This window comes from Accipiter gentilis, chromosome 3 (genome assembly GCF_929443795.1).
Source record: "Accipiter gentilis chromosome 3, bAccGen1.1, whole genome shotgun sequence".
In the NCBI taxonomy this organism is placed as follows: domain Eukaryota; kingdom Metazoa; phylum Chordata; class Aves; order Accipitriformes; family Accipitridae; genus Astur; species Astur gentilis.
Window position 1 is genome coordinate 47362869 of NC_064882.1, and position 21612 is coordinate 47384480.

General features: G+C 45.0%; 1 protein-coding gene across 2 annotated transcripts in view; it reads left to right on the plus strand.

Moving 5' to 3' along the window:
- EXOC6B (exocyst complex component 6B) overlaps positions 1–21612 on the plus strand; it is a 306757-nt gene that overhangs the window by 62668 nt on the left and 222477 nt on the right. For both annotated transcript variants that reach the window (XM_049792431.1, XM_049792440.1), the window contains exon 6: positions 4162–4366. In XM_049792431.1, coding sequence (XP_049648388.1) covers positions 4162–4366 — 205 coding nt within the window. The remainder of the gene's footprint in view (positions 1–4161; positions 4367–21612) is intronic.

The following is a 21612-nucleotide window of genomic DNA, read 5'->3' on the forward strand; positions in this document are numbered from 1 at the left end:
GGAAGAGTTGAAAAGCACCTGTTTGGTGCCAGATAAATTAAAGAGGTTCTTAAAACTTAGGACTTCAAAATCAGCCTTTCCAAATTAACTTATCTGATTTCGGGCTGGTGTCTTCACGGTCCTGCTCAGCCTCCTGTGGTACAGCCTAGAACCGGGATTGTAGTGGCTCTAATTTTGTTTTGAGTTAGGCTTTTTAATTAAGGTGGATGTTCACTTTTTTTTGATGGAAGCTCACTGTTGTGATGCATACAATCAATGCATGACTTCGTACTTAGGTGTTATTAAGTAAATTTAATTCTATGAATGTCATAATACAAAACCTGCTATAATCTGAGAGAATCCAGTGAACGTGAATGGAAACCAAAAACATGAGAAATATTGTGCAGGATGGTAGAAGTTGGTGAGAAGGCATACGGCTTATTTCATGGTAGAAATAATTGTTCAGAAGAGTGAGCTGAACTAAAAGGACTTTGTGGCTCAGAAATCATGAGCTGTAAATCCAGGATTTTTCTCACCCTGCATCTGTTCTGATGCTGAAGGATGAAACCACGGTCCGGGATATTTGCATGGCTGGGATCCTGGGGGACGGTTTGTTTAAGCAGCATGGGACTTTGGAGGCGCGTTGTAGCCCTGGGGGTGGCAAATTGGGCAAAGAGCAGCTGCTGGAAGGAGGTCAACTGAAAATGCGGCAGGCTCCAGCTGAATGCCACGCAGGGAGAGCAATCAGATCCGATGCCTGGTTTGTGCCTGCCATCCATCATAGAAACAATACAGAAGAAACCAGATGTTTCAAACAAGGCGATAACTAATTGGATGGGCGTATTTTTACACTTCCCCTCTTGCCTCTGCTGATCTCTGTGGTCCTTGGACCCAGAAGCCTTGGGTAAACAGATAGGCATTACTCCTGAAAGTTGGGCTGGCCGGAGGAGTTACAGGGAGCTTATTTAGCTGTTCACAAAGCACTCGCTCTCTTTCTCAGAACGGCTTGGTACAGAATAGGGCAGTGTCTAGTTTGTCCAACTGGTTTTAGTCTGTTTATAGAACAGCAAGGGGCTTATCCGTTGACAGATGTGGGGTGGGGAGCTGGAGCTGATCACAGCGTTGTGAACTTTTGAAGGGAATCCACATGCTGCTCGATTCCCTCGCTCTGGATAGTGTTTCCAGGGTCTGCTTCTAAGAATTGAATCTTTTTTTTTTTCTTTTTTCACCCCACTCTTTGGATTGGTTCATTTTGAAACAAATAGAAATTGAAAGCCACATTTAAGGAAAATCTGAACCCTTGGCTTCCCCCCCCCTTCTTTCTTTGTCTGGATTTGATGGCTTCATTCACTAAATGCAGCACAAAATATTAAATATTTTTGTGTCTGCACCCGTTCTCACTTATATATCATTTCATGATAGCCAGCAAGGGGGTTGGTTACTAGTGTGAGTCTCGGGTTTTGAGTACACAATCTCAGAGGAGTAATAGGTTTTGCATTCGGGGTGAATAAACTCAACTCTCCCAAGGTGGACAAAATGAGTTATGTGCTGTTTGCTGCGTGATGTTTATAAACCGAACGCAGGTGTTTGCCAAATGCAGAATCTGTGTCTGTTAACTGGAGCTGGAGATGGGGAACTCATGGTCCAAACCAGGACGAGTGACTGTGCAACCAGCAGAGAACAGAGATGGAGAGAAACGTTTCAGCTGCTGTTGTCCAGAATTTAAGGAAGGGACAGAAAGATTTTTCTCCAACGGCTGGGACACATGTGGCTGCTTGTTGGAAAGCGATGAGAAGAAAAAAATCTCTGCCTCCAGAGATCCCTCGTGGTTCTGCAGAGCTCGGGAGGGATCAGTCTTTTTTTCACCCCCGGGTCGCTTGTCCTATCCATATGGTCTCCAAGCAGTAAGAAATGAGAGTGCTTCGTCCTGCTTGTAGCCGAGAAGCTGCTGTAGAGCTGTACGCACCAGAGCAGGGCCTGCGTACTTCCAGAAAAAACCCAAACAACAAAAGCCAGCTCTGACTCTATTTTATCAGACTGCTGTTTCCCCCATTCGGCAAGTGCTCCCGTTTCACTGGTGCTGTGGTCCCAGGGGTACAGAGCTGGGCAACAACGTGGCCCCTCTGGCTGGCTGATGTAGGCATTAGTATAAGGGATGCAATCTGGGCCGAGGTGGCAGTACTTTGGCAGCAGGAATCGCTACACGTCTCACGCAAGAACAGTGTTGAGCTTTCCTCTGCCCCCATGTCTTTCGGACTCTGTTTTCGGCAGGCAGCCATGGACCCCATCAGTGACCGCGCGCTGTCCCCCGCAGCCACCTTTTCGCTGCTCCTCGTTCAACAAACAATGCCCTGAAATATAACAAACCCCCCAATGTGTGTTTATTCCTGTGGTTTAGTTTCTGGCTTTCCGTACGCTCCCAAGTTTCTCTCCAGAGAGGTTTGCATTTTATTGCAAATAGTTTTTCATACCTTACCGTAGTTTAAACACTGGCCGGGTTATGGGGTTAATCTGTTTGACTTCTGGTGTTGGGAACAGGACAGGCCACTTCTGGTTAAAATAACTCCCCTGTGGACCTGCCTGGAGTTCAGGCAAAAATTATTTTGAATGGGGATATGAGTGTCAGGTTTTTTTTTTTTTTTTTTTTTTTTTTTCAGTGGTGCTAATATGTTTCTTATGACTAAACATTTTTTTTCCCAAAAAAATTCAAGGTGTAAGTGGCAGGTGCTTGTGGCCAGGATTAACCATGGATGTAAGTCAGCTAAAGCAGCCTTAATTCTCCCTCGAGGTGACTATGACCTGGTGTTAGTCTGAAATACGTTTTTATAGACCCTGCTAATGCTTCCTAGATGGTTCCCTGATAATTTTTTTTCTTTTCTTAAACTTTGACCAGATTTGTGGTCAGATGAAGAGGAGGATGGTCTTGCATTTTACATCACCATTCAAGAGGCTTCCCATATTTCTCTGAACAGGCAAATCCTATGGACTCCTACTTCCTGAAGGGAAAAGAGGGGAGGGCGTTTGAGAAAAATTATTTGCTTAGAATAGTTTCCCATTTAGCATCTTCTGTCAGGTTATGAAGTTTGCTTTTATGCAGTAAAGGTAGGATGAAATTTAAGGCCATTGGACATGACCAAAATATAAAGGCATGCATTGTGCATAAGTGAAGAAACACTGGGATTCTTACATTCTTAAATTTATAAGGTATATTCCTTCTAGAGTGGGGAAGTAAGTTATTTTCAACATTGTGAAAACCATCTCAGTGGTACAACAGTAGTTGTTGGAGAGGCAGGGGCTTTGTAGAAAATGTATCTGTTGAACCCCTAATCTGGGTTTGTATCCAGATTGTTTTCACCTGTATCTAATAAAAAGTACTTTGGGTGGAAAGTGTTTTTAACTGTGCTTAGCAGCGTTAGAACAGCTGGGAGGAAGGTGGGGTCTGACTCCTGGAATGCACAGGGAAAGAAAGCTGTGCTCTCATGTCCAAGGTCTTTACAACACAATAACAAGTATCTGGGCTAGTAGCAGTTTACGGGATATTAACATGTGTTAGACACTAGTTCGTCGCTCTATGGTATAGAATCATAGAATTATGGATTCATAGAATATGATAACACATAATGTGTCCCATGCCTGACACAGACCCCTTGGTCTATGAGGTGCTCTGGTGACCTGCTCACCTTGATGGGTGTCACCTCTATCCATGAGGCTGTTGGCTCTCCTGGGGAGACCAGTGCACGGTCTTCCTGGGGTTCCCCCATAAGCCATTGTGTCTCTGTGCTCCTCGGTGCTTGTGGGGCTGAGCTTTTTCCTCACGTAGCCTAACAATACTGTGTGTGGTTGCCGACTTTTCCTTCACTCTCTGATATGGTGCCCCAAATGGCTTCACTGGGGTGAGAGCTGCTACTGGACTCAGCTGACGCTGGTCACTTGTGACCCAGGTGGTCCTTGTCTGCACGTCAGAGCTCTTAGTAAGGAGCTTCTACTTGCCTTTGTGTTCCTCTGCTTCTCTGTTTTAAAAGGAAAATGATGCTACCTGGATGCCAAGGTCTATGTTCCTTTGAACAAAGCTGAGACTCTTAGATATAATGAATTATTTACAGTTAATGCACTTTTTGGAGGGGAAGTGGGATGGATAATAGCCGTTCTTCTTTCTGCATCTGCCTTGCTTGCTTTCCCCAGACACTACCCTGCGCTGAAGACCCTGGAGCACCTTGAGCACACGTACCTGCCCCAAGTAAGCCACTACCGCTTCTGCAAGATCATGGTGGATAATATTCCAAAGCTGCGTGAAGAGATCAAAGAAGTTTCCATGTCAGACCTCAAGGATTTCCTGGAGAGTATCCGTAAGCACTCTGACAAGATTGGAGAGACGGCGATGAAACAGGTAGGACTTGTGTGCACGCACGTGTTGGAGGCTTTTGGGGAAGAGGAGGGTGGTTCACAGTCTACTGTCTACTAAACTAGTAGAACTGTCTACTAAAAGTTCTACTTTTCCAGTCCCAAGGCAGTAAACTTAGTTTTAAATATTGAAGTAATTTTGTTACTAGGTGAAGCAATGATTCTTCATTCTGTGGTTGCTACTAGAGTTTCTATCTTCTGATTTTTATACCGTTGAAAAGCGATGATCCATTTTTGTCGTTGTCTTCTCCCACCTGTATTTTGCCTTAGGCTCTTGGTAGCCCAGAGTCTAGGAGGTGCAGTCGGGGTGCGTAACTCGCATTTTCCGCTTAGCAGGACAGGGGCATTTGTGCTGCTGTGCCTGGTGGCAACTCGAAGACCTGGAGACACCGGTGTTGATTTCCCCGGTTCGGGGTAAAGCAATAGAAGTTCATGCACTGACTGCAACTTAATTTCTTTTGCATCTTAAACTGATTTTCAAATACTGCATAAAATTTCATTGTGGCTTGCTTGCATTTGCCTAGCAGTTGATGTCTGTAAAAGATGAACCTCATTAATTGAACATCCCCATGCGTATATTAAAATGGAATTGCCTTTTCCCACTCCTCTTTAATATTCTAGTTTTGAATTTCAATAGTTTTTCTTATCACAGCCAGGGAGCATTGCTCACAGTGGCTCTTAAAAAGAACTTTGCTACTTTGATGAAATTCAAATCCACTAGTAATGAAATGTTACCTCTCATGAGCAGTAAACTACTTCCTCTGATAGTGATTGATGGATTGGACTTGTTGATTTATGGGAAGAACTCTTGCTATAATTTTTCACAAGATAAGATTGTGCTGTTATGTTTATGGTTAGAGGTACAGGCAAGTTCAATTTTCTGTCTTATAAACACCACCCTTTCTGTAAAGTGGTCTAGCTTGAGGATTTCTATTAATTTATTAAATTTACAATATATTTGCTGCCTTACTGTCTTCTCAACTTCTTTCTAGTATTTTGGGAAAACAAACCAAGCCTTACATTGTGTAATAGAGCTATGGGGAGAAGCCATTCTGCATCTGAGAGTTCAGCAAACTTTTTTGTTAGTTGTTGCATCAAATCAAACTAGTCTTTCTGAATCTGCAGAAAACATGCTGTGACCTGGACATCCTGTCGTGGAGCCAGATTTGCGTGGTGGTGATGTCTGGGATGGCTACAGGTGGTGGTGTGCTGAATTTACCTGATACAGCAGTTTCTAGAACAGTAATTGTTTACAAAAATTACTCTATTTTTGTTCATTACATCAGCCAAACTTTTTAAAAGATTCTTCCTTGGTTCCTGTGGCTGAAGGAATAGGAGTTTAATTTGTCTTTTGGTGCCCAATGAATGCATCAAATATGCTACTTTAAACAAATAACTTCTTTATATCTTATTAAGGATATACACCAATTTAGAGAGATAAGAGGATGCAGATGTTGCATCCTCTTCTTATAGTTTACAGTTTTGTCGTCATGATGCTGGGAGGGGTATTTAAATCTCCTGGCACTGTGGCCGATTGCTTTGATGGGTGGGGAGAGATGCGCATGTCTGGCCACGTTTCTGTGGCTGCTTAGGCAGACCAATTTTGAGAAATTCCCCATCATTTCAAATAGCTTCCTTTGCTGTCTTTTGACTAGAGATATTTTTGTAGCTTTTCTTTCCTTCCCTTTCAAATCCATGGTGCACTTCTTCCCGTTCTTCACGTCCCTCCCTCCTGTCCCTTCTCCTGGGGAGAGCTCACGCCCTGCCTGGACCGCTGTTAATTCTCCATCTTTTGCTCTAAAGAAATGTGGCTTTTTACAGCAAAGCTAAAAAAGTTGCAGTAGCCCATACTGGCATCTATTTTTCTGCTGTGGGCACTCTGCTGGTGTTTTGCTTACCGCTTCTGACCCTTCCTCCTTGCAATATTCGTCACCTGCATAATCAGGAGAGGCACGGGGCGGGGGGGTGTTGGTAGGGACCGGCTGCTCCTACCCTACCTGAATACAAGAACTGGGGCCCAGTGAGTGAAACCATCAGGGGCCATGCTTGAAATAAGGCAGGGGGAAAGTTGGGTCTTCATTCTGCGGGTGATAGACCTGTGGTGCTCCTCGTGCACAATTTTCCACGTCTTCAAGAACAAACTGGCCAAGTGCTTTTTCTGGGCTCCCCGTGGGTTGCTAACTGAACAGACTGTTTTGGGCTCAAGAACTGCCTGATCTGGCAATAGTGAGAAGCTGGGGCGAGAACTATATTTCCTCACCTTGTTCTCATCCTCATTTGGTGGAGTTTGGTGTTCGATTTTGCAGTACGGGATTATCTAAACTCCTGCTGTGAGCCAGGGAGCAGCCCTGCATCTGAACAAAACCTTCAAAGGGTGTTTTCTTTCTTCCTGTAACAACGCTCACTTCTTTTCCCTCTCTGTTCATTAGACTCTTTGTCTACTTTTCACCTTTTGTCCCTCAGTGTTTGTTTCAACTGCTAATGTTTTGAGCTTCCCTTAAGTTTGTTATTTGTTCTTCAGCTCCAGATAGCCTCTTAGCCTGCACTATGGTCCCTGCTTTGACCTGAGCCAAGCACTCTGTTCCTTCTCCTTTCAATATTTTTCTACCTTATACACTTGCAAAAGTTCATCATTCACCACCTTCTGCTCAGTTCCAGCCATTTTGGACTGTAAGGATTTCTAAACTGAGGTCTGGGATGTGGCAAATTTTTCTTTTGCCCGTTTATGTTGCCAGCATCTCTGTTATGGGTGCATCAGAGCTTCAGCATCTGAATGTATCCAACAGAAAACTACTCAAGTGGAAAAAGTGTGTGGTTTTTTTTTTTTTTCCCCCCCCCTTCCACATAGATATTAATTGGGCTGTTGCAAGGGACATCAAAACCAGATGCACCAAGAGGTTAACATTTAGATGTTTTTAGTTTGCCTACTGATGATACAGTGAAGTATGCATCCTCAGTCTTCCCCAAATCCCAGTTTTCTGCTGTTTTGTGATAGCAGGGTGCAGACACTAGAAGGCGTTTCCTTCACCCTTTGTGGGAACAGTTATCTCTGAGGTTGGACTCAATGGCTTTCCAGCAGTAAAGGCGTTCCTGCACAGCAGCTTGGGGAGGAAGGTCAACTTGCCACTTCCAGTTGCAAAAGTGGAGTTGGAAACGATGCTGGAATTTGAGCAACGTGCTAGGTTTATTCCTGCAAAAAGTATCATGAGCCGCTTCACCGACGAGAAGTGATGAGGAGCTGAAGCTTTCGGAGCCTCCTGTTGTGTGGGGTCACTTCACGTCGTTTTGCCGAAAGCTAAGGGCAGGGTTTCCACTGCCAGAATTACCAGTATCGCTTCTTGCATCGCTGGGTCTTTTTCCTCGGTCTGTTGGCCATGATTGATAGCCGCTCTGGAACGGAGCGGAGCTGGCAGGAGGCCTGGGAGAGTCGGGAACTGCGATTGGCAGCTAAATACATTCGGTTTAAATTAGCATCATATAAATTCTTTTAAAATTGTTTGATTTCACCAGCGGGAATGGAAGAGGGCTTGATACAATGGGGAAAGGAAATCATGTTTTTGTAACATTACAAATCTGAGGCTGATGATGACAAGAGCTGAAAATTTCATTTTGTGATAATCAGAAGGATCTGTCTTGGAGTGCTCGGAGCCGTTGCTGCGTTTCTGGCTGGCAGTCAAGGATGCGGGGAGCTCACCGGCCCCTCTCTTGGAGAGGAAGCCTGTGGTGGGGTGAAGTCAAGTGAGACGTTCCCGGGGTCAGCCGGACGCGGGAACTGGAGGGATCTGACAGCGCGGAGAGAAATCTTATAGTCTCGCTGTACAAATGATGAGCTCTCATTGACTCCTTTCCTCGTGTGTTTTTTTTAAATCTGAATTTTATTACCTATGGTTCTGGGGGAATTTGCTGCGTTCCAAATATTGTTCTTAATTACACGGCGCTCGGGCAGATGAAAGTAGCTTTGTGCACTTGAACTCCTTTTGGACTTTGGCCCTGTGAACCTGCGTGTGTGTTTTGGTTTTGTTGGTGTGTTGTTTTTTTTTTTTTTTTAAAAAGATCTGAGTTCTGGGCTTGCCAGGAATGAATTACATCTTATTAACACTTGCTGATATCCGGTATGTGGTTTTATTATCTAGCTTAATGTCTGAAATATGCGCGGCATGTGGAGGAGGTCACTTAGGATGGTGCTGCATGCGAAGCGTCCAGGGTAAGTGCAGTGAATGCTGCTATGCAGGGGGCCAAGAATAACCCATCCAAAAGCCATTATCGGATCAAGTTTGTCAGGACGGCCAAAATGTTCAGCGTGCCTTTCACATAGATGGAGGCAAACCAGCATTTTTTTAAACTTTTTTTTTTTCAGCATCACTTGGATGCACTGTTGAAGCTGATGTTTAATAGGTGGTGATCTAGTATGAGTTTGAATGGGTTGGTGTTTCGGCTATGCTTTTTTTAAGGTGATGTTTACTCTTCTTGCCAGCAGATATTGGTGTCTGCGTTCTGAGCAGTATAATGTTAACTTTGTGTAAGTATATTTTCCCGCAGTGGCAGAAAATAACAATGTGGTGATGTGAGCATATACATACACTTAAAAAATGAGGCAAACCTTTGCACAGTGATGTGCACAACTGAAATGCTGATCTGATGTTGGTAGGAGTGCCGTTCTGACTGTCAGCTGGAGAAGATGATGCTCTTCAGAGCAGGGCAGCTCCATAGAAAGACAACTACGTCTCTGAAATCAGTGATTCAGACCTAGGGTTTGGATGACTTCCCTCATTTCACATGCTATCCCTTGCAGGTCAGAGCTGACCAAGAACTGCTCACATGCAGCAGTCAGAGCCTAGCACCCTGTGCACTGCCTCTCCTGTTTAACATGGCCTCTTGTGCCTGCAAATAGCTTGGACAAAGATGCCAAAATAGCATGTGGGTGTGCGCAGCTGCTGCTGTACTGATACGCTTTTCTCCAGTATAGAAATTTTCAGTAGCACAGGATCAAAATGCAGCTGGCCTTAGAAAGGAGAGAAAAAAAAAAAATATCTTGTGGATGAGAAGCAGAGGAGGAGATTTATTTCCCCCCCAATTACTTGGACTGGAGATGACAGCTGCTAATAGGCATTCCCTGTGACTGCTGGGATGCTGTGCTGCGTGATTACAGGGCCATGCTAAGGCTGTTGAGCACCCAGCTGTGTGCTTCAATATTTTAGGTATGTCTGGATTTAAATCTAATTCTGACCTTGAGTTCCCTGGATTTATGATGATTGGTTTGAGGATGCATGTTTCTTTGCATAGTTTGCTCTATGCTACTGGTTTGTTCTTACAACTGTAACCGAATCTCAGTGTGCATTTTTACTAGGAATACAGAGAAGTAGCTACGTGTTGGTGTTGAGTCTTGAGTGTCTGTCAGTTGTTTTTTTGATTTTGAAGTAAATTTGAATACACTGGTATTGTAATAAAAATGCTACCATGCAATTTTTAAAGACTAAATTGAAAGCTTGCGTTTTTTAAAAAAACTGGCTCATGTGCAAGCTGCCCTGCCTGCTTCTCTGCACGATGGCCATGGAAAAAACTGGGTGCACTCGGCTTGCCGGCATGTGGAGCCTGTTTCCTTGGCTCACTGCAAGTGTGGTTTCAAGCACTTCCCTTGGTTTTTGGATCCCGGGATGGTGTTTTGCAACAGCAACTATCATCCTGCCCAGCAATGCTCACTTCATGCCTCTCCATGAAGTTTATCCTGTTGACCTCTTTCAGGATTCCTCTGTGATGATGGTAGTGGTGGGATTCCACAGGCAATGGAGAGTTAGAGGATCCTGGCCATGGAGGACAGTGGGCAGATATGGTGCAGCTTCAGGCTGATGGCATGTGCCCCAAAAGCACGTGAGAAACACAGGGATGTGTTAGGGAGTTTGCAAAAATCAAGGTGGGCGAAGCGGAGGTGATGGGTGGTGTGAAAGGCGGCAGGGAGGCTTGGTCTGCAAAGGTCGCACGTCACAGCAAACACACCTCAGCCGTGCAACGTTGCTTTACTGGTGATGCCTGTCCAGAAATGTAAGGTGAGACTGGTTCCCGTGCCCTGCAGCGGGGAGGTCTCCTGCCGTGGGCAACGCCCCGGAGGGACCACGTCCCACGGAGGCTGAGCCGGCTCTGGCACCCGCTCCACACACGCGGGAGTCTCCAGCTGCAGGTGGCTTTAACTGAGCTGTGAAAACACAAGGATGTTGTGTCAGGCAGTTTATTTGAAACAATGGTGATAAGTAGAGACGTGGCATGTGGTGATTTCAGCATTATTGGGAAATCCTGTCCCCTTCCTGTGCTTCATTTTAAATGCAAACACATGCCCACCACCCCAAGCCACATGAGCGAGCGGTTCCTTGCGCGGCAGGGGACGGAAGGACATTTTCTCAGTCTCTAGATACTGCCCGGTGGCCTTTTGATGGCCCAGAGAAATGTTTAAAAATGCAGTTTGTGTAGTGTTCTTAATTATCCTCATCCCTGACGTTTTTTAACTTTATGTAATTTTCTGCAGCGCATATGGAAATTGTTTTTACTTTGCATGCGTATTTTAGAGTAAATTAGATTTTTCTGCCTTTCTCTGGATGCGCTGTGCAGAGAATGTCCTTCTTCTGGGTGTAAGTGCTCCAGCAGCAGTCGGTACTCTCCAAAGGTCACGGGAGCCCCATGTAAGACTTCATCTCCCCTGCCACGTGGGCTGGATCCGCCGGTGCCAAGTCTGGGCTTCCGCGTAGTGTTTGGAAGATCCCTGCATCCGCTTGCTCCGTGGGGGCCATATTTTATCGACATGCCCCAGGACTTCCAAAAGCACCCTTAGATCTGAACTTCCCGCAGGTTTAAGCTGTGTCTCTTATTCTGGAGGTTTTCTTTAACAAGCACAAAAAGTAAAAATAACGTTGTTTATTAAAAGCAAGGAAATTTTATAGTCTTGGTTGCAGGCAGGAGAGCCTTTTGAAAAGGTCAGTCTGGTGGCTGGGTTTGTGGTGACTATTTACACAACAGAGTGGGTATGAGGGGATGGTGTTTTCCCCTTCTGGGCAGGTTCGTAAAGCAGAAACTTATTTTCTAGGAAAATTCAGTAACGAGACCTTCTTAATCTTTGATACTGCTGCTTGTCTACTTGTTATATTAAAGTATTATGAAAGGAAATACATCTTCTGGGGCTGTTTATATTAGAAGTCTGATGGCCAGCTATGGTCTCAGCTTGCAGGTTTTTGGGGAAAAGGCTCAAACCAGGCTGGGTGAAGCGGGATGCTGTGGCCCAGTGGAGAAATGATGAATGTCCTCTGGCTGTTGCAGAAAGGTGTTGCTGCTAGACCTGTGTGAGCTCTGAGATGCCTTCAGGTGCCTTGCTAAAAATGTTTGTTGTCAGAAGCTTATAATGTGTTTACGCCTGTCCTCCCCTACTAAGAAAGAGATGGATAAATAGTAGTGACTCGTGTTGGTCACTTATCATCCTCAGCATCCTTTGCTTAACCTCTTTGAAAATTTACTTGAGAAAACTGTTAAAAAGATTTTTGGTTTGCACTGGATTAAAATTGCAGACAAATCTTTAATAACTTGCTACTTTTTCATTAAAGACTTGGCCCTGAAGACTGTTTTCTTAACAGCGTGTTGTATGCCATCTTGATGGTGACTGGACTAATCACTTGACACTTGCTGTTTAATTTGGAAGCTTTTTGAGACAAATCCTCGTGAAGCGTCTGCATTTGTTAACTCAATCCACCCACTCTTTTCCTGACTCAGCAGCAATTGTGATAGGTTTTGAAGATGAGATGTGAGATATCTTGCTGCCGTTTAGCTGGAGCCAGCGTGATGGCTTTGTGCTTGGGTCTGTCACCGTCTTTTGTCCCCTGCTTTGCACGTTCAGGCTGGAGCTCACCTGCAGGAAGCGAAGTGGTACCCAACGAGGTCTCTTACGGCTGTAGGATGCTCCGCTGCTTGCAGCAGGGGTGAAAACCAGGGAAAGGAGAAGAAGGATGAAGAGATGTGAATTATTTTGAGAACTGGAAACATTTTTTTGAAGTGGCTCCTGAAGCGAATTGTCAAGCCAGGAGCTTGAGGTTAATGTGATCCCTCGGCTTCCCAGCGGACGTGGGAACGGAGAGGCTGTGGCAGCCGGACAAGTTCGGGTTTAGCGTCTTGGGTCGAGGTAGATGGGGCAGGCGCTTGATGGGAAAAGCAGACGAAGGCATCGCCGAGGACGTCTGTAGGGGTGGACTGGAGGCCAACTGCACATATGGGCCACGTTGGGGAGGTGGTGATAGGGGTATGTGCGGATGTAAGCATGTTTCTGTTCCCCAGTGCACATTGTTTGAGGTCTTTGTACTTCCTTGTGCTTTAACTCTCCTTCTTCCCACATCACATAATTTGAGTGCAAATGTGCTTATTATCATAAAAGAACTTTTTATTCTAACGTTTCCTGGCTTTCTGGGGAAGGTTTCTCTGTTTATTTAGGAGGAATTCTGTGCCTTTAAGTCTGCATTTAAAATTTATACTCCATAGGAACTTTATTAATAAATGGGTATTCCTCTGAATTCTTTTTATGACCTCAAAAATGAAACTGCTAAATCATGGGCCTTTTTTATTTCAGCATATGTATGACTAATGGCCACAGGGACTGTGGTATCCCCAGTAGCATATCCAGCATGTTCTGTGGACATGGCTGCATCATAAAATCAAAAGTTTAACTACAGGGCAATCGTATGCTGGACCAGCTTTTTGTGTGGTTGCCTTTTAGACCTTTTTAAACGCTTGAAATGTGGAGATGTTTCTTGAAATAAATCCTTTATCTCCCAACCGTTGTGATAGACAGTATAATTCACAAGGCTTTAAAAAGCCTAGGGAAAGCGCAGTGCCAAGTTGAGGCATAAGCACCCCTTGCTCCTTCTTTTGAGCCACTAGTAATTGCTGTTAGGCTTGTTGTATTGTAGCTGGGAAAAGAGGTGCCGTTAAACTTCTTTTATTCACCCTGGACTTCAGGCGTTCAGCGCTGTAATTTTCACTGGTCTTGCTTCTACTGGTTTTAATTATGTAGACTGTTAAGTTGTTTAAAGGAAGGCGCTGCCTGGTGCACCGGTCTCCCGCGGACGTGCCAGCTTTGGAGGTGAGACAGTGCGGATAGACCTCAGACTAATAAACCGGGTTGCGTGCCTGCTTTGGCATACCACGTGTGGGAAAGGATGTGGAGAAGCATGGGGGTCTGGACAGGACAGCCGTGTCGGGAGAGGTGATGGAAATGAGGCTTGCTCAGAAAGTGCTGGGAATTGCTCCCATCAGGATGCTGCTGCCCAGGATGATAAATTCTTCAGTTTTCATTTGGATGTCTCAAGCTTATTGTAATATAGCTGCTAATAAACCTTTTAAATTAACTGATTTTTCCTTATTTTTCTTTTTAAAAATTCCTTGAGTGGTTTTGGTAATGGCTTCTTATGCAGTGCATGGGGTGCTTTGATCTCTCTGTACTTTCTCCAGCTGGTGAATACTCTTGCCCTGTGGCTGGCTCTGTATACGTGGAAGAGAAGCCGAGGAGGTTTTGGGAGCCTGGGTACTCCTGGTGTAACACAGTCACATAAGAGTCTTCACGTACCTTCACCTGAAGATGCAAAACAGTTTGTGGATTTGGCAAATCATTAATGCTGCTGTGAAAGTGGTAGTGGCACTTTGTTCAAGGTAACAGCCTGCTATGCTGGGACCTGATCTTCAATGCTTGTGAATGCTGTGTCCCTTTCAGTTCCAGCACTGGTTCTTGAAAATAGCCACTGCCCATTTAGTTTGGATTTTGGCTTTTTATCCAGGTGAGCAAGATTTTGTATTTATTATTTGCAAGAAGGATAACGCCTCTTCCAGCAGATTGCCAGTTGCACAAAACTTCCCTTCAGGGGAATGTCATTGCTGCGTAATTTCTAGGGAGCTTTTGAAATACCAGCCATCGCTTTTCAGTTGATGGGCTGTGACTGATTCACAAGCGACGAGGAAGGGAATGGCTCATATGAAGCAATGTCAGGGCACCAGGGAGTTCTAGTCTTGGGGTTGCTAATGAGATGAAAATGGGCTAGTATTAGTAGGGCTGTATTTTTTTTACAGTTAGAGGTACAATGGTTTAGTTTTCAGGGAGAGGACTTGAGAGCTGTGCCGTGCAGCGTGCCCTTTGCATGACACTCCTGTACAAATTGCAAACGGGTGTATGCAGAAATCACCAAGTGAAATCCTTCAGCAACCCAAGACTTCCCTTACTTCTAAATTTTTTTTTTTTTTTTTTTTTTAAAAACACAAAGTTCTGCTGACAGGCTCAGATCATTTAAGCCTCTCAACATATTCTTCTAATTCACATATATAGCAAATTTAGAACAGCTTTCATTTGTGGGTAAAAATTGCACTTAAGTTACTCCAGGACAGCTCAGCTTTGTTTCTCTTCCCTGTCTCTTTCTAGAGTTGGACAGGTTCCTGTGGCTAGACAGGGAGGAGATGTCTCAGACACACCGTTGCGTTTGTTTGACTTTAGGAGTCTCCGTCCGCTGCGATCTGTGCGCGGCTCATCACTGCAGCCGGAGAGTCTGGTACTGGCACTGTGTAAGTGTTTCAAAGGCTTGAGTTTTGTCAGAAATCAAAATCTCTCTTGGGTAAGAGAGGAATACCCTCTGCAGCAGGAAAAGTTGAAGTATGTAACTGATAGGTGCTTTAGCCCTGCAGGGTGGAAGTATTTGTCACTTGTGCTGGGTCATCTCAAAAGATGAAGGTAGAAGTATCATGTGTGGTTGCCCTGGTCTCCAGAGGTTGGATCCCACAAGACTGGGTTCTGACTCCAGAGAAGAAATGGCAACCTAAAAATAAATGAAGGGGATTCTTGATTACCTCACTGACACTGGTAATTTTTTTTTTTTTTTCTTCATTGACAGCTTATTTTAGGGCGGAAAGCATAATGGTTAAATAGTCTTGCACTGCAGGGAATGAAAACTAATGACACAACAGCATGCATCTGCTTTAGACCCTCTGGACTGGAAGAAGAGAGGGAGAATGTGGTTTTCTTTTCCCCTTGCTAGTTTGAAGGTATTTTAGACCAGGAAAATACATTCCCCAAGTAGCCAAGTATTTTTGTAAACAAAATAGAGAAACTAGTACCTGTAGTATTGTTCGATGCTATGAAGGGAAATGGTGGTTTCATTGTCACAGGCTGGGGAAAATGACAATTTAAAGGCCATAGCATTGCACGAGAACTGCAGCAAAAAATCTGCTCACCCTTGCTGTCAGCTGATGTGTGAAGGGAAACCTCTGTGCAAATGATTAAAAGTCCTTTCTCCATTCACTGGCTGCATGTGCACAGGGCAGTGGTGCTCTAAAAGATGTCATTACAGTGCAGAGCGAAGGCAGAGCTAATTTTGATGCTTTTGGTACGTTTGAGGCGGCTTGCTGACTTCCATCAATGGAGGACGCAACATATAGTAGATGAAAAAATTTGTGCTGGAAATAGCTTTTTTTTTTGCGGGCTCTTTCCTACTGTGCAAATAGAATAGATAGAAATAAATCATGCCAGTGCTCATAAAATAAAGCTTGCAATGATCTTCAGATGGGGACTGAACTTGGTCCGGGCATCGCGTGATGGATTTTTGCACACAGCTGGGTGGTTTGCGTAACTGGGATGGTGGGAGACCTCTGGGCCTTGAATGATCCAGGGACTGTGGCTCATCAGCCATCTCGCTTAACGAAGATTAAGCTGGCACAAGATATTGAGGGCAGCGTTTAGTGAGTCTTTGCCATGTGGTGTTAGTTTTGTGTCTATTTTTTCTTGTAAAATTATGATTATCTTACAAGTGGATGGCATGTTCTGAAGCAGGCGCTTGGCCAAGCACGAGGACACCGTGCAGAGGGTGTGTGTGTAAGGCTGGGGATAGTCGTATTGGGGCAGGGGTGGGGATGGCCTCTCTTACCTTTAAATAATGAAAGCTGCAGCATGAGGTACTAAAACAGGGGTGCAGCAGCCTGCTTTTGTGCCTTCTCCTGGACCCTAGTGAGTTGCCTGGCTGGTGAATTTTTTTTCCTGAATGCAGCTGGCTGTACGTTGAATGTAATGTGCAAAAGGGTCAAGGAGGAGGGGAAAAAACCCCCACCCAAATTATTCCTTTTTGTGGACTTCGAAGCCTGAAACATCAGAGGAAAGTGGCTGTTACATGTAACTGAGCACCCCTCTTTCAGGAAGCACAGCTGTAGGTGTGTCTCCTGTCCTTATGCTTTCAGCTTGTGCCTGGGCTAGCGTGCTGTGTGGGAGACCTCCTTCCTAAAGGAGGGTAGAAAATGGGCTAAAAGCTTGCAGAAGTATCTGAGGGATGTGGATGCTCAGTGGTACCTGCTTTTCCGGCTGTAGCTCACTTCAGCAATCAAAGTTGCATCAGCTGCCTGTGGTCCTGCTTGGTGCTGCATGGGATCCTCAGCTGGGGTTGGGACCTAATTTTGGGGTGGAAAACAGAGGGTAAATGTGGCTGCTTTGCTTTGCAGGCCACTTGGGGTTTCAACGGCCCTAATTTTTAGCCTAATCCCAGAAACACAATACAGATTGCAGTTCTGAATTAATTCACCCTTCAGAGCCCCAGCTGCAGTTTCTCTAAATACAGGCTTACATTTTTATAACTGTTGCAGAGTGAGTTTCCCAGCACTCCCTATTGCATCTGATGGTTGTCTGAGCTTGCTGTGGATTCTAGCTTCGAGCTTTTCCCCCTCACTTGTAACTTCTGCCATCAGTGAGAATTTGTAGTAGGAAACCCGCAGCAGCAGCAGTTTAGCTTGAAAGACCGATTAATAAATCCCTTGGCTTAGCAATTACTTTAATATGGAGAAAGCATCGCTTTGCCTCTCTCTGTGCCTTATAGGGCTGCTTTTTAACATCCCAGCCTCTGCAAGAAGCTCTAGGGAGATGGATGTCTGCAAAGTTCAGCTGCTCGAGTGCTACCGTCTTTGCTTGGATCAGAAAGACCAAAGCAACTCAGCACTCCTCTGACGTGTCTCCCTTTGCTTTACATGGCATGGGAATGAAGTGAGTGGGAGCATCTCACCATCCTGCCCGAAAAGCTGGGCGAGAGCCTGTGTCTGAGGCCAGCTGCTGCTGCCACTGCTGGCATTGGGCACGGGTGGTTGTGGTCCTGCTTCTGAGCAGGGACTTGCTTATCAGCTGATGGATGCCATAGGGAAGAGTTTACAGAAAGGGAGCAACGAGCAGGTTGTCCATGTGTAAACTCCGGTTGTAATGGGGTCTTCTCCGTAATTATTGTCCGAGGGCAGCATTTTGCTTAGTTGCATTGAGACTAATAGGAACTGTCTGGAAACTGCTACCATGGAGAGATGAAACCACTATGTCCGTCTGTCCTTCTCTTCCTTCCAGTTCTGTCGAAATCCTAATCAATGCTGACAATTCTTGTTAGGACCTAATCCTTACTACCTTCTTAGCGCTTTGCCTGTGGCAGCCAGGTGAGATAGGTGTCTGCCATCCGTCACTTGGTGGGCAGAAGCACTGACGTGGGGAGGCTCAAGGGGCAGCGAGGGAAGCCGGTGATGTCTGGGATTCGAGATAAGGAGCTCCTGGCTTTGACGGGGCTGGAAGGATGCTGCTGGTTACGAGGTGCAAACAACCTTAGCCCTCTCCGCCTTCCAGGGGAGCCTGGTGGATGCTGATGCTCCTTTTCATTGCTAACCTTTTTTTTAGCCCCTCTTAACACTGTTTGTAGTTCTGCTAAGCCATAAAACAAGCGCCCTGGGAGTTCTTCTTATAAGCAGACAGCAGTATAAACAAACACCCCATACCGTTCTCCTGGCGCTCCAGCCTTGAGGAGTCTTGTTTTCAGCTCTGACCCCACAACCTTTCCTCTGGTTGGCAGCGTGCTGGCGTTGACAGTTCGAATGGTTCAGCCAGAGTTGAAAGATAATTGCTGGAGGAGCAGCGGCCGGGATGGTATGTGTTATTCAGCAGGACCCCCTTGAGGCGAAGCTTTGAATCTGGTGCACATTTCAAAGCATGTGTTAAACTTTATGTGATACTGATTAAAACGGAGGGCTTCGGGGTGAATTGGCAGGGCCCCGCAATTGCATCTGCCAAATGACATGCAAAGAAATGTCTTGCTACAATATAGGGCTTGAGTACTTGTCTCAGCAGAATCAGGCTCTGAAAGGAGGAAAGCCTTGCTGAGGCGTTCTTCCTACATGGTGCACACACACGAGCGCTTATAGGTCCTGTGTGAGCCCTCTGCTCATATGGTATTTTCATTTAAAGCCTTTTTATTTTCAAACCCATATGGAAATAATACTGCCTTCCCCCCCTGCCCCATCATGTCCTTCAACTTTGTGTTTCCACGGAGCAGATGTAAAAAAGCGAGGGAATAAATGAAGGCAGGTACCGTCAAACTCTGTCTCAGTCTGAGCGAGCAAGATGTACATGCCAGCCCAGGGATGCAGCAGCATTGCGTGCTCAATCACTGCGGACAGCAGGCGATGGAAGGAGCTCCGACACCCCCACGGTTCCGTATCTTCAGTGAGGATGTGGTTTGGTGTATCACTGATACAGTTTTTGTGTTTTTTTTTTTAATTCATGTGTCTCAGTGGTGCTTTAATAATTAGTTCCAGAAGTGTCCTCTCAGATGCACAAAAGGTTAATTTTATTTTTGAGATGACACTGTGTTATGGGGTGTTCACTTGGACCAAGCTCACCTCTGCTTTAGTTGCAAAATGGGAAAGAAGGTGTGGGTCCTGATGTGTTCCTGTTCAGGCTGTTACACACATCCTCCTTCTATGCACAGCACAACCTGGGTAACTCTTGCTGTCTCAAGAGTCTTGCAAAACTCGGCAATTACAAAAAAAAACCACCCCTACTCAAAAATGGATACGGGTAGATGGGAGCAGTCTGGTACCTTTTTGAGATAAGCCTGGTGGGCTGTATGAATTTTCTCTGGCACTGCAAGTGTGCAGCCGTGTACTTTAGCAGAAGTGGTAGCAGAGGGCAAGGAGCCTTCCTATGCCTCAGTCAAATTTTGGGAAGAGTTTAAGAAGCAGTTGTTGGGGGGGCAGGGGGAAGATACTGGGAAAACGAAGAGGAATAGCTGTGAAATGTAGTGTGCCGGAACATGTTTTTTGTGTGCGTGCATCTGCGATGCAGCGGGTGGGTGATGCAGGCGGGCGGTGAGCAGGAAAGTGCCTGTAGTTTTGGGGCAGCATCCGCTGCTGTATGCGGAGAAGCAGGACAAAGATGTGCCCGTAGATGTTATTGCTTAAAACGTTTCCCTAAATTGGAGAGGCCAAGCGAGTTGGCTCCCATTAACCTTATGGTGCTTTTGTGTGCAGGTAAAACTGGTTGACTTGCTTTCCAGCTGCTTTTCCACTTGTATGCTGATTTACATACATCCTATGCCAGCTTTCTCCTTTGTTTGCCCATTAAAAATAAACAGAGCCTTCCTTCTTGGAGTATCTTGTGCTCCAGGGTTTTTTAGGTTTGGTTTTTTTTTTTTTTTTTATTTTATTTTATTTTAGCTTCCAGTAGCTTTTTTGAAGCTGTTCAGAAGCCATTCCCCTTTGGCATTAGGCATCAGTGTTTCCAGTCAAGGATAGAAACACTTTCCAGTAAGAGCAAACGCTGAGTGTTTGGGGGTTGCTGGGGATTGTCAGCGTTTCTAGCGCCTAGTCCTTGGGTATTTCTGGTGAATGCAGCTTTGGACATTTTAATTGTGACTTTGAGCAACTGTGTCATTCTCTTTTAGGAGAACATTACCAAGAAGTTTTAGAAAGGCCCAGATCACATAAAGAAAGGATATCTATAGTGAAAAACAGTTTTTACTGCATGAGCTGTTTTGGAGTCGTATAGGATGGGATGTGTAAACACTAGCTGATACAGCACATTAAGTGGAACCATATTTATTCTTCAAATAACTTGCTGTCCCTCCTGTTAACTTTCCCACTGCCAGCCAATACAATCTTTTCTGTTGGCCAATGGCTCTGTGAATGTTCACATCTTCTGGTTTCTTCTTGTTTTCAGTACTGTTTTTCCTTCTTTCCAACACAATTGTGATTAGATTTTTGCTGTCTTGTTTTGCTGCTTTGCCTACTTCTAGCCTCTTTTATTTCTTTCTGGCCATGTTTCATTAAAACATGCAAAATTCATTATTCTCGTGTAGTCTTCACTAGTGGGAACTTGATGAACTTGGTGATGGTGGAAGTGTGACGGCATGGAGAAAAGTTGTGTGTGTTTTCCATCTCTGTATTTTAGTTAACTTTATTCTGCGGTGTCTGTGACTGGAGAGGGCGAAGACCTGTCTGTGAAGCTACCGAGGTCTGCCCAACCTCATAGGTGTATTTCTTTTGGCAGTGAGGGCTGTTTTGTCTCCAGGTATTTTGTGGTTGACTACAACTGAGAAGGTGGCCAGATCAACTCTCTGTGCACCCAATAGTAACTTAATGTGATGTTGTTACCTTGTCCTCAGCGCTCCCATCTTACAGCATTGCAGATATTGCACAGAGAAAGAAAACAGTAACAACAAAATAAATGAGTTTTGATCCAACCTAGATTGTGATCAACTGGGCATGAGGACTACTCTTGTTTTGCACACTGGGCGTGATGTCTCCTCCCTTCCCTTCCTGGGTTCGGCAGAATTGCATATGGTCACACAGGAATTTTGCCGATTGTCTCCGAGTTACTGCTTAGTGCGTTTAGGTTTGCAGAAGTCGCCCACGACCCATTTGCTAGGTCGGGGACTAGTCACGTGGACAGGTTATTGCGTGGCAGCTGGTTCAGGAAAACCAATGACCTTGTATTAACTTGCTGATGTGCCTGAGCCTCGTGATCTGAAAGCCGGATCCCTATCTCCACGGTGCTCTAGGTGAACTGTGTTACCATTTTATTTCATACCTCTGTCTCTGAAACATTGGGCGTCTGGGGTGTTGAGGCATATTTAACTGCTTCTAGTAAATCTGCGACCACCTTAGCCGAGAGCCCTGCATGGGAGCTCTGAGGAGCGTCCTGCTGCTGCTGTTCCCCATCCACCTCTCCTGTGAACTTACCAGAAGTCCATTGGCAGGGTAAAAGCTATAGATGCTTTTTGTTACTTGAAGTATTTTCCTTATAAAATGCTGGCAAGTGTAGTGACATAAGTGGATCATTGAAATATTAATGAACAGATTTGTAGGGAAAGGGAATTCATGTCCTCTGGATCAAAGAAATTTGTTGTATATTAATTTGATGTATTTACAAGTTCAAAT